The sequence below is a fragment of the Bufo gargarizans genome, chromosome 7 (genome assembly GCF_014858855.1).
Source record: "Bufo gargarizans isolate SCDJY-AF-19 chromosome 7, ASM1485885v1, whole genome shotgun sequence".
Taxonomy (NCBI): domain Eukaryota; kingdom Metazoa; phylum Chordata; class Amphibia; order Anura; family Bufonidae; genus Bufo; species Bufo gargarizans.
Genome location: NC_058086.1, coordinates 167,674,239 through 167,688,068, shown reverse-complemented (window position 1 = coordinate 167,688,068; position 13,830 = coordinate 167,674,239). Strand labels below are relative to the sequence as shown.

At 43.1% G+C, this 13,830-nt stretch overlaps 1 protein-coding gene across 5 annotated transcripts in view; it reads right to left on the bottom strand.

The window, feature by feature from the left end:
- FGD5 (FYVE, RhoGEF and PH domain containing 5) overlaps positions 1–10,679 on the bottom strand; it is a 115,251-nt gene extending 104,572 nt beyond the window's left edge. For all 5 annotated transcript variants that reach the window (XR_006390867.1, XM_044301214.1, XM_044301215.1 and 2 more), the window contains exons 1-2: positions 10,436–10,679; positions 3,685–6,715 (exon numbers count right to left, since the gene is read on the bottom strand). Coding sequence is in view for 4 of the 5 variants with exons in the window: in XM_044301214.1 (XP_044157149.1) it covers positions 3,685–6,715; positions 10,436–10,487 (3,083 nt within the window). In the remaining variant the exon portion in view is untranslated. The remainder of the gene's footprint in view (positions 1–3,684; positions 6,716–10,435) is intronic.
- Between the last annotated feature and the right edge of the window lie 3,151 nt (positions 10,680–13,830).

The following is a 13,830-nucleotide window of genomic DNA, read 5'->3' as shown; positions in this document are numbered from 1 at the left end:
CAAGAATATAACTACTATAATACTGCTCCTATGTACAAGAATATAACTACTATAATACTGCTCCTATGTACAAGGATATAACTACTATAATACTGCCTCCTATGTACAAGAATATAACTACTATAATACTGCTCCTATGTACAAGAATATAACTACTATAATACTGCCTCCTATGTACAAGAATATAACTACTATAATACTGCCTCCTATGTACAAGAACATAACTACTATAATACTGCTCCTATGTATAAGAATATAACTACTATAATACTGCTCCTATGTACAGGAATATAACTACTATAATACTGCTCCTATATACAAGAATATAACTACTATAATACTGCTCCTATGTACAAGAAGATAACTACTATAATACTGCTCCTATGTACAAGAATATAACTACTATAATACTGCCTCCTATGTACAAGAATATAACTACTATAATACTGCCTCCTATGTACAAGAATATAACTACTATAATACTGCTCCTATGTACAAGAATATAACTACTATAATACTGCTCCTATGTACAAGAATATAATATTATAATACTGCTCCTATGTACAGGAATATAACTACTATAATACTGCTCCTATGTACAAGAATATAACTACTATAATACTGCTCCTATGTACAAGAATATAACTGCTATAATACTGCCTCCTATGTACAAGAATAGAACTACTATAATACTGCTCCTATGTACAAGAATAGAACTACTATAATACTGCTCCTATGTACAAGAATATAACTACTATAATACTGCCTCCTATGTACAAGAATATAACTACTATAATATTGCCTCCTATGTACAAGAATATATCTACTATAATACTGCTCCTATGTACAAGAATATAACTACTATAATACTGCTCCTATGTACAAGAATATAACTACTATAATACTGCCTCCTATGTACAAGAATATAACTACTATAATACTGCTCTTATGTACAAGAATATAACTACTATAATACTGCCTCCTATGTACAAGATCATACCTGCTGTAATACTTGAACACTAACATGTATTGCAGGCAGTGACTAGGGAGTCAGTGAGGAAACCACAAGAATCACTGATATTGCTGATACGAGGTGGAATCAATCACGATGTCTCCGCCTAATTAACCTGCCGGCACGTGCTGCGGTCTTCTATGAACATTGGCAGGTTATGAACTCCCCGAGGGTCAGTTTAGTAACCGCAGATGCATTATCATCTAGTGAGCAATATAATGCATTCTAATTATTCGACTCTATGTCTGGCTCCTCCCCTTGATTACATCACCAGTCATTATCCAATCAGTGTCCGGGGATAATCAGACTGGCGCAGCAGAACATCTAATTGAGCCGTGTGAGTTTTATGATGGAGTCTCAGGATAGCCCCGCGCAGAAGATAATAGGTATCACTGTATGTAATATTATCCGCCCGCTTCACGGAAAAAATGCATCGTATGAAACCCAAGGGGAAAGTTTCCTGGCGCTTAGTCAGCGGTTCAGCCTCCGGTTCTGCAGCGCGGCCTGTCAGGCTCAGCAATTATTGTGCTGCAAAAAAACAATCACAGGCAGATCAACCCTGCGACAAAGGCGACTCACGCTTTCGCTGCCTGATAATTGTATCAAGACATCACGGATCAAGTAAAATCACATGTCTTTTAGAGCTGACGGCTGCGCTGTCACAGGTGTAAATTGCAGTTTAAATCATGTGAAATACTGGCGTAGCTCAAAGGAAACGTGCAAAAAAGGAGGCACTGTGCCTTTAAGAAAGCTCTGCAGCCCATTATGGGTAATCCTGGCGGATACGATGCGGATTTTCAGCAGAGCATGGGTGAGATTTGATAAAATAAAATCTGCGCTGCGGATCTGACCCAAAATCTGCAGTATGTTGCAGGCTTTCTTTGCAGATTTTAGCCTTTGCAATAGAAAGAATCAGGGGCATCTACAGATCTCATAGGGCCCCATAGCAAAACTTAGTACCAGGCCCCCTGCCCCACCCAGTACGTGTGCGTCAATCACTCCCAGACAATGTAGAACGCAAAGGAGTAACGCCCCAGATTTTTTATAAATTTAGTTTAGAAGAATTTTAACTAAACAAAATTTGCAATTAAAAAAGTCACCCTTGGCCTCACCCGCTTTATCCGTCAGTGGTTTTATTAATATGACGCTCGTTCTGAACACCAAATTTCTCAATGTATTTTACACCAGAAAACTGGCAGAAATGCACTGATAACTCTCCCACTTCCAATCTGCCTGCAGCCACCACTAGGGGGAGCTCACTACATAGGAAGTTATACAGTGACCATTTTCTTCAATGGAAGCTGCAATCAGCTCTTTTCACTGAGCTTCCCCTTGTGTTGGCTACATGACAATGCAGTGTTTTCACATGGGGAGGAGGAGTTCAGCCATTGGGCACCATAGTGGTTGTGTGGTCTGCCTCCATTGAAGTTATGACACTGGACAGAACATAATCCATTCATAGAAAAGTTGCATGTAACACAGATTTTGCTCTGGATTTTTTATGGATTTTGTTGCAGAATTCAAGCAAAATCCATTGCTGAGATTCTGCTCCGTAACATTAATTTAATGCATAATAGACGGTGTCCCACGGACCCCCACCTTCTACCCACCTCAGGACCTTGCTGTCAATGGAGACCAAGCCATGCCGGCTCGGATGTTTTTGTAAGACGTACAGCAGTGAATGGTTGCCTCAAATGCAAGCAGTGCTCTTGATTCTTGGCAGGGCCCCATTCTTGAGATATCAGCGGGTCCCAGAGGTGGAACCAGCACCTAGCGGACATTTATGGCATATTATATCGCTATGCCATACATGTCTAAATAGGCAGATTCTGTTTAATAATTGACGTATAATGAAACGTTCTGCTACTTTGTAATATGCTTTATGTTTTAATTTGTCAACATTTTCAAGATCTCTGCTTGCTGCCACCGAATAGGAACATTCTTATCAGAAGTATACAGTCCTTTGTTTGCTACAGTGTATCAGTGCAGGTGACATGTATCAGCATTGTCATGTCTGGATACAAATGTAACAAAATGTGACAGCAGTGAGAATAGGAGAGAACATTACAGATACCTGGGAACTACCCCCAAAGTGCCAAGCAGGAGGGGCTCAAAAAATCACTTCCTGGTCCTGTGAAATCACATGGTGTATCATATGATAATTCTTGTAACTTAAACTGTCAGCAGTTTTGTACCTATGACACCGGCTGACCTGTTACATGTGCGGTTGGCAGCTGAAGACATCCGTGTTGGTCCCATGTGTATATGTGCCCACATTGCTGAGAAAAAGGATGTTTTAATATATGCAAATAAGCTTCTAGGAGCAACGGGGGCGTTGCCATTACACCTTGCTCCCAGACGCTCATTTGCATATATTATGACATCATCGTTCTCAGCAATGCGGGCACAAAGGAACATGGGACCAACACAGATGCCTTCAGCTGCCAGACGCGCATGTAACAGGCCAGCCAGTGTCATAGGTACAAAACTGCTGACAGATGCCCTTTAGTTGGGGGCAATATGACCCAAAGTTGTAGTTCTAGGAGGTGTAGAGGCAGCAGCCGCACAAAGTCCTGGGACCTGTATAGATTAGACTTTAAAACATTCAATGCTAAAAACATGACCCCATATAACATGACAAGACCTCAGCACAGGTCACTTTTTGCAGTTACCTTTCAGCCTCCTGCTCCGATGTCTGATGCTGCTTGACTTCAAAAGTATTGAAGCTACTCATATCCACATATCCGTCATTCTCATTGGCAGAAGACAAGGCTCTGCTGGGATCTTCAAAGAATTCCGTGAAGGTGCTGGCCCTGGCAGGTCTCCGAGGGGGAATCTGTATATTCTCATAATAAGAATTCATGGCTGGGATGTTCTCATAATCTGAGGTGTCCGCGTTGGGAAAAGAAATAGACCTGGGTTTAGTTAAAGGTAAAGGCATAAATGGTGGTCGTGAACGATCCTCAAAAGATTCCACCCTCGCTACACTCCTGTTAAAGGCCTTGGATGTTCCTTTCCTCTTCATGTCCTTGTAGAAGAGCATGGCGGTTGGAGAATCTGGATGGCAAGGCATCCCGGAACGACTCTGCAACTGCGGAGTGTTCCCAATGCTTCTTCTGTCTAGGTCAATTAACCTGGATGAACCATGGTAACTTGACTCTGAAGACGACCTTGATGAAGACACATTGACGTCAACATGGACTTTGTTTTCAGTCTTCTTCTTGAACTTCAAGGTGAGGAAGCGTTTGAAAGATGACTTCTTCTTCTTGAAGCCTTTCTCGGAAGAGTCATTCTCAATAAAAAGCGAAGGGGAACTTTTGGTAATTGGCTTTTTCGTAATACTGGCGAGCTGGAAGGGTGGAGGAATGTCAACCAAAGAGGTCGGTGTGGACATCCCACTGTGTGTATGGTAGTTTCTCTGAGAAAAGCTGCCAGACGAGCTAATGATGTATGGAGAGAAGTTGATATCGGACTCAATGTACATTGAGGCTGCGTTTTCTCTGCCTTCCACTGAGCAGGACCTTGGGTATATTATAAAACGACTTGGCTTTCTTGGTAGAGCCCTTATGAAATCTAAAGGCTTAGATTCTGACTTTTCAGACTTGGCATTCATTAACAAGTGGGTATGACATGGCTGAGCCTCCATTTCTGCAACAGTCTCCTCAGGTACAGTCTCAGGAACGTTCCCTGGGATTTTTCCAGAGTAGGATCTTGTCCTTGTGACAATATTTTTTCTGTCTATGTTGAATAGATGGCCACCATCATCCTGGCTGAATTCTTCCATGATGGTCCCTTCCTCTTTCTTGTTGGGAGAAGTGGTCTCCTCTGTAATGAGCAGCTTCCTGCTCCTGGATTGTGGACTGTCCTCCAGGACATATGGGTTGCTGTCATCCTCTTCTGCCTCTGCAATGATCTCCGCAAACTCCTTGACCTTTGTTTCCTGGTCTTCAGGTGACTGCTCTGCTGTGTCAGCTTCATCCTTTGGAAATAATACATCACCCTGAGTATTCACAGCTGGGTCTGCGTCATATTCGTTACTTCCTTCATCGTCTGCAGCTGTATCAATGACCTCAGAAGAGTCTTCTTCTTTTATCTGCTCCATTCTGGCCCAGGTGGTTTCTTCTTGTACATTTCCTGTGTCTTGTGTTTCTTCTGGTGGCTCCTTCACATCATCATTACTTTCACATTCAAATGGGATTATCTGGCAGCTGTCATCAGGGTTGTCATCTGCAGAGACTTCCTTGGTTTCTTTATTGTCTTGACCAAATTCAGTATCAACATAGGATGGTTCTTCAACAGCTTCAAAGATATTATTGACCTTTGTGTCTACATCACTTTCTTGTTGAATTTCCTTTTCAATACTAGGAGCTGATACAGCACTGTCCAAGTCTTCATTAAAGTCTTGCAATTCTTCATCATTGAATTTCTGGACATTATTATCCTCTATGGTCTCTACTTCATTGACTAAAACGTCTGTAGCAAGGTCCTCCTCAGGTTCTATATTTTCCTCACATTGGACTTCCTCATTAACAAATTGGGCTGTTGTATCCTCACTCTGGGTTGTCTCATCATCCCTTTGAACTCTCTCATCCACACATTGAGTTGTCTCGTTATCACATTGAACTATCTCATCCACACATTGTGTGCTTTCATTATCACATTGAATCTCATCCAAATATTGGGTTGTCTCATTTTCACAATGGGCTGTCTCTTCCACACATTGAGTTGTTTCATCCTCATACTGGGCTGTCTCATCCACACTTTGGCTTGTCTCATTCTCACCATGGGCAGTCTCTGACAATATAGAATTTTCAGTTGACCCAATATCTAAATGTTCATGATCAGATGTCACGTTAGATCCATCATCATCATCAGCGCGATTATTGCCCGGAGTCTCCTCCAAAGAGCCCTCATAGTCATTTTCATCATTGAGGTTGCCATCAGATAGGTTATCTGCACTTGCATCTTGTGTCAAAATAACCTCATCATTCCCAATATTAGATAAGTCCTCATCCCCATGTTCTTCCCTGGGTTCTCCATTACATTCATTGCTGTCCAACAGTAAAAAATCATCTATATCTCCAAGGTCATTTTTAAATTGCATTGAGCCAGAATGAGGCACCAAGCTATCCGCCTCGGCAGTGGAGGAAGACCTCAAGCTGAGGGCATCAGTGTTGTCACTGTCATCCAACTCTGTAAAGTCTCCAGATTCTACCTCTTTTGAGGGTGCACTGTCTGGAAGTCCACTGTCTTCCTCCCCAGCTTGAGATGGGCTACAGCTTGTGATATCCCCTTCCCCAGATGTTGCATTCCAGAGGTCTACAGGGCCCTCAGAAGATGAACTTTTCTCACAATCAAAGTCAGTACATTCCTCATCTGTCAGCTGAGACTCCGGAACCGAAATATAATCCTCGAAGGTCATGTCATCACACACAGGCCTGTAGTGGTCCTCATCGTAGATCTCCACAGGACAAACGACATCACCATTGGAGCACTTGTTTAGGGAATTGTTCTCATCCTCTATGCACCTCCTTTCTGTCGCCGGAGATAATATCGGTTTGGGGGCAATTGGAGGCTTGGGACCCCTGGACATAGATTTTGCTTGATGGACAAGACCAGTTTTTGAGAGCAGTGGAGAAGAACACTTGGGACTGAAGCTGTCAAGACCTTGTGGCTTTGGTGCAAGAGCAGGTTTGGTGAATTCTAAAAGATAAAAAGAAAAGAAAATCAAGAACTTGGGTAAATCTTAAAGTGTAGGAGAAAGAACAGACAAGGAAGGTTAAGATTCTTAAAGGATATCATTGAGGTCAACAGGGGTCCCCGTACAAAAATCTAAATAACCATCCCCCCAATTAGGTTTCTGGGTTTTTCCACCCAGGACAGAAAGGTCCATTATCTTTTGAACCATGAGCCAATTTCTCCCCTGCAGTTTGGCGGTGGACTGGCAAAGGTTCTCACCACCCAGCAGCCACATGGCTTGCTTCTCTCATATGTATGCCCATAGCGGGTTACTCTGAAGGTATCATTGCCACCTTGAAGTTCTGGGTTCAAATCTGACCCAGTTGCATTGAATACTGGATCAACTGGTTTCCCATGAAGGTATAACCAATGGACCAGTATAAGCAAATCCCAGGAGCAAAAATAGACCATGCCACTAGAAAACTTGCCAATGGTGCCCAACTTTTTGGGTTCTTTTACCTTTGGCCACCATGTGTGCTCTTTTAAGGTGGTATTCCCTAAATGATTGTTGTATCTGAATTATTAGATGACATATTCTATTATTCTAGGGCCTCCAGTGATAGCAAGCTGCTTTATTTTAGGAAAAATTCCCAGTTTTTGAAATGAAGCCCTAAAAACCGCGCCATAGTATAACATGATGGAATTTTGAATACATGAAATACATGAATAATATGTATTGTAGAACAAACAAAATCAATTCCCTTTTTGTATATCACAGTCCTGCAAGGATTTGTCCTCAGAAACCTCATTATTTCTCCTTTTTAGTGCATATTTTAACGTCAGGATTATAAGGGAATGTGATTTATCATTTCTATGGGCCCTAATCTGGTTATCCGCAGAACTATATGAGGAATTTGTATGCATCAGCCTCCAGGGAAATGCTTCCTTCCTGTACCCCTGGGACATATGATCTAGTTTCCTAGTAAACAGCATGGCGGGTCGGACTGATTGTTGGCAGGAAGTTGTGTAGGACAATAAATAATCAGTCACTGAGGTCACTTCCTGCCCATAATAACATTTTGTGACATTCTTCACTGCGGCTCTGGAAATCAGTCAGAACTTGCAGCAGACTCCATTATAACTCCCTGACATTGTGTGATTCATCAATCATAATAAGAAGGCTATAATATGACATCAGTATAGGGACTTTTAATAGAAGCCCTTTAAATACGTCGGGCAATGGCTGGTGGGAAAAATAAGTCATAGGTGGACATAATGGAAATCCTGAGCTGTTGTGTTTACACTGAGAGAGGGACTGATAACATGAACCTCACGGGTCCTAATGCAAAATTTGGACCGCTACCTCCTATGTGCCATTTGTAATAGTGGTGCCTTGTTATCTGCCCTTTAGTGCACCAGGGGCAATGGTGCAAATGCCTTCTCTGCACCCCCTATAGCTTTGCCCCTGGCCCTAGTTCAGACTCTGAAGCTGCAGGTAAGGCATCTGTATGGCAATTGAACATTGCAGTGCAATAGGGACTGTGTGTGCCGCCATATGGAACTCTTCCCTGGGAGCAATGCTTTCAGTGAAGAGTCCCTCCATAATGTAACATCCAACAGTTCACGCCAAATGGTGGAATTGGTGAGAAAAAACATGGGTCAGTAAGGAAATCAAGGCTCAAAGGCGGTAGATTAAGAGCTCAAGGATTTGGGATGTATTAGGACTCTGGCTGTGTGCATTTAGGCGAACGCCCCTGGATATGTCAGATATCAGCCCTATTGTTTGTCAATAGATAATTAAAGGGCAGTTCTATGTCGTGTCCAAGGGCAACTAATTGTATCCAGTTAATGAATATAGAAAATATAGGATATGTGATTTTAAAAAATATATATTTTTGGGACAAATCGATGGCTAATGTTGTCAGCCATGGCTATTGTCACCCAGCTTTCCCAGGCTCCTGAATGACAAAAAGCAAATGAACTGCAAGAGTTGGGGACACATTACTACTCAGCTAGACAGACTCGCCATCCAAGTGACTCGACCACCCCTATGGTGTCTATCTGTCCGTCACCCAGCTTTCCCAGGTACAGATATAAATAAGGCACAGCGGAACAGAACTATACAGAAGCGGATGGGTCAAGGTCTTGTGCACTGTGATGGAGATTAGAGAATGGGGAAAGGCTGAAAAATTATTTTACGTGGCCTAGTTTAGGATTTATGGGGTAAGGGGGTGATGATGAGTGATGAGTAAGCGGGTCCAATCAAGATGCTGAGGGTTATAATGCACATCTGTCAGTTTCTATTCACTGCTGGGGGGGGGGGAGACTTGTGATGAAAGTGGTTCTTAGAATTAGCTCCTATCTTTCTAAGTAAATGCAAAAACAATAGGCTGCCACTTAAGACATCGCCGGCGCCTACGGGGTTAAAACACTCCAGAGACTTTTAGCAATAGCAGGAAGGAAGAAATGGATCTGTAGGCCACATCCTGTTACTATGACCCACTCCCAAATCTCAGGGACACACTCACAGAGAGAGGCTCTGTCCCCAGGACATGGCATGTACTGCACAGCTGTCCTGCTGCCCCCTGCTGGCCAGACAGCATGCCTGCAGCCAGATATTACTCTATAAATTGGGATTAATGGTTTTATCTTCTGAAGTGCACCTGTGTCATTAAGAATTCATTCACTCGGTGCAGTTAGATAAATGAGGCTGTGCTGTGAGGATCTGCAAGGGGAATATCAAGTATAATGTACTCGGCCTCCAGAGAGAAGACAGAGTCCGAACTTTATGTCAAAGGGACAAAAATGTGTCTGCAAACGTCCCAATTATTTAATGTCACATCAGCATAAATAGTCACATATTGTACATTAATTATAATATCTATCTATCTCATATCTATTTATCTCAAATGTATCTATGTCACATTATCTATCTATCATCTATCAAATATTTATCTAATATTTATCTATTTATTTATTATATATCTATTTATCATCTATCTCATATATTTCTATCTATCTATCTATTATCTATCTATCTATCTATCATCTATCTATTTATTATCTATCTCATATATTTGTATCTATCTATTTATCATCTATCTCATATTTATCTATCATCTATCCATATCTATCTATCTAAATCTGCAATTACATAAAAAAATTAAAATATCATGCAAAACCCATTCCCATCCTCTATTCAACAAGCTAAGGCTTCACAATGCCCATGTGATAATGTAGCAGAGATGAACCTGTATCCTGATAACCAGTCAAAAAGATTCGGGTTTTGCCTGCAGTCCTAGGAAAATCCATCAACGATACACAAGCCCCGCTAATTGGCAAACTCAGCTCAGCTACATCTACCAGGCTTCTCTATGACTCTAGCATCAGACATAATCCACACCTATCCAGGCTGTTAAACAAAAGCAAGTTCAGTCTGCTAGCAAAGTGCAACCCCAGAGCCTTCCCTGGTAACCATCCCATGAGATGACAACCCGCAGAGCTGACAATCTACAGTATCACTGTACCAATAGTGAAGACAATGAGATAGGGAAAGACTATAGACAGGGAAAATATTGGAAATGCGAATTGTAACAAATGTATCACATTGTGACCCATCTGCTACATTCTTTCCACAGGGCTGTTGCACCTGTCCATATAATAGCACATACAGGATGAGCCCCCCACACCACTGTATACAATGCACCCCACACTACACCTTACACACATCTCAGCTGGACCTACCTGTGCTCATCTTCCCTGCTCCTGAGAAGTTCTGCAGAGCTGTCCCCAGCATTCACATCATCCCTTGGCATCTGCTGGGCACACACAGCCCTGGCACTGGCAGCAGCTCCTCTATAGACTGAGCCACTGGAACAGGCATGTCCCTTCCTGCAGCACACAAGGACTGTGAATTAAAGGGACAGCACTTCTTCTAGTGACTGGATGCAGCAGCTGGAGGATCACGTGTCTCACTGCACAGCCAGAGCTTCACCCCCAAATGCAGGCAGCACAACAATGTAGAGAGTAGATAGAGAAGTCATTAACTGTAGGCTGAGCTCATTACAGGCACCACAATACACACAGCACTCTGCTATGTCATCACTCATACACCCCCCCCCCCCCCCCCCATCCCTCTCTACAGCCCCAGCCAGCAATGCACAGGGATATGCATCAGGAGCCCGAAAATGTGCAGCTATTTTATCAGAAGGAATGTATGAGATTTCATGTATGGATCCAGGGAAATACTTATAGAGGCTTCTATGCCTGACCAATTTAGTTTATTTTTCCTGTCCGGATTTTCTCCATTCACTTCAATGGGGAGAGTAAAATCCACACCAAATCCGCATGTAGATCCGCACCAATTGATGCAGATTGACGGCACGTCCCTGCTAATTTCAGTGCGGATAATCCATACATAAATCCTGAGCGTGTGATTTTACCCTAAGGGCTTGTTCACACGACGTATGGCTTTTTCAGTGTTTTGCGGGCCGTTTTTAACGGATCCGTTTTTTGTTTCAGTAGTGTTTCCGGTTCCATTCCGTTTTTCCGTATGGCATATATTGTACCACAAGAGAATTTAGACTAGAACCTTCAGAATCACAGGTGCAAATCCATGAAGCAAACATAATTACAAAAACCAAGATGGCTGCACACCATTATACATACAAACAATAGAGCTAAGAAATGGGGGTCATTCTAGATAAAAGTGGTACAATACCGACTATAAATGAGTTAATGGAAGCTCTTAGCGCACATACGTGTCGGGCCCATCTACCAGGCGTCAAGGTGGCTTCCGCAGATGGGTCCCTAAGGCAGTATATTTAGTGATAGGGACCCATCTGCGGAAGCCACCTTGACGCCTGGTAGATGGGCCCGACACGTATGTGCGCAAAGAGCTTCCGTTAACTCATTTATAGTCAGTATTGTACCACTTTTATTTAGAATAACCCCCAGCTCTATTGTTTGTATGTATTTTTCTAATTTTCAATAGATGGTTCCACAAAAACTGAACGGATACGGAAGACATACGGAGTACATTCCGTATGCGTTCCGTTTTTTTTTTTTTTTGCGGACCCATTGACTTGAATGGAGCCACGGAACATGATTTGCGGGCAATAATAGGACATATTCTATCTTTGAACGGAAATACGGAAAAACAGAAATGGAATGCATACGGAGTACATTCCGTTTTTTTTTTTGCAGAACCATTGAAATGAATACGGACTATGTTCGGAACTCAAAAAACGGCCCGTACACGGAACGCAAAAAACGTTTGTGTGAACAAGCCCTAAGTGTCAGTGCACATTCTGATCACATTGCACGACACCCCAGAGATGGCATGGCGACCTCGTTCAGATGGGTACCCACACTGCTGTGCTGCAGGAGGCTTTACCTTGCTCAATTTGTGCACTGAGAAGCTCAGACAGTAAAAGCATTGATGATGATGATGATGAAGGGCTTTAAAGCCTTTCTAATATTCACCGGTGCCTTGCAGCGCTGGCGTCCTAGGTTTGAATCCGACCAGGCACAACATCTGCATGGAGTTTGTATGTTCTTCCCGTGTTTGGTGGGATTCCTCCGGTTTCCTCCCACACTCCAAAGACAGACTGATAGGGACCTTAGATTGTGAGCTCCTGGGGACAGAGATATGATAATGTCTGCAAAGCGCTGCAGATTATTGTAGCGCTATATAAGTGCATAAAATAAATATTCGTTGATTACATTTAGTGGTCCGCAAAACACTGGCACCGGCCACGTGAACTCCGTATCGCGGTGCAGACGCCCTGACTTGAATGGGTCTGTGATCCGCAAAAGATAGGATATGCCCTATCTCTTGCAGTGCAGAGGCATGGATCAGAAGGCCACAGAAACACTTGGAAGCCCTTCCGTGGACTTTCGGGTCCGTGTCTCCACACCGCAAATGATATAGGACATGCCCTATCTTCAAGGCAGTGGGTCCACATCCATGATACGGAGTTCACACGACCGATGCCCGTGTTTTGCGGATCACTATTTGTGGTCTGCAACACGAGCATGGCGACCATCTGGTCATGAGAATAGGCCCTTATCCTGGCGCTGCTTCTTGGTATGCAGTTACAGCAGAATTTCACTGTATTAGGAGGTGGCGTCTCAGCTGAGCGTCAGGTGGCTGTAGTGTTGCAATATTGTGTTTTAGGGTTCATCTTAAAGGGGTTCTCCTGTTTCATAAACTTACTTCTTTGAGTTAATAGAGAGGGATCTCAGGGATTTTCAGGATCCTCATCTCTTAACTAGACTGGAGAATGGTTGCAAAGAGTGTTCCTAGCTCTGGAGGCCCCGTCCTGTCCTGCATTACTTGGACTGCCCATTGATGTGAATGAGCACGGTGTAATGCTTCATGTCCCCTGTGGTGGCGCTGCAGGAGAATTCAACACTTGCTGCCAGATTTAATCGCTGACACCAGCTGATCGCTCAGGGTCCCAGCAAGGGAGACACTTTATAATAATAGGCTTACTAACCCCACTCATGAGAATCCATAGCTCAAGGTGGACAAACCATTGGAGCTGTAGGATGCTTATCCCCGAGAGTAAGGGTCGAATCACACATCTGTAAGTGTTTTGCGGATCCGCTAAACATGGACAACGGCAATGTGTGATCCGCAATTTGCGGACCGCACATCGCTGACACTATAATAGAAAATGCCTTTTCTGGTCCGCAATTGCGGACAAGAATAGGAGATGTTCTATTTTTTTCGGGAACGGAATTGCGGATCCCGAAAAAACGGATCCCGTAAATGCAGATGCGGATCCCGGAAATGCAGATCCGCATCCGTTCCTGCCCCATTGAAAGTGAATGGATCCGCAGCCGTTCCCGCAATATGCGGAACGGCTGCGGACCCAAATTATGGACGTATGAATGGACGCTTAGGCCTCTTTTACACGACAGGTTTTTTTTTCCCGTTTACAGGCCGTTCTTTGCGTTCCATATACGGTCCGTATATGGAACCATTCATTTTAATGGTTCTGCAAAAAAAAAAACAGAATGTACTCTGTATGCATTCCGTTTCCATATTTCAGTTTTTCCGTTCCATTGAAAGATAGAAAATGTCCTATTATTGCCCGCAAATCACGTTCCGTGGCTCCATTCAAGTAAATGAG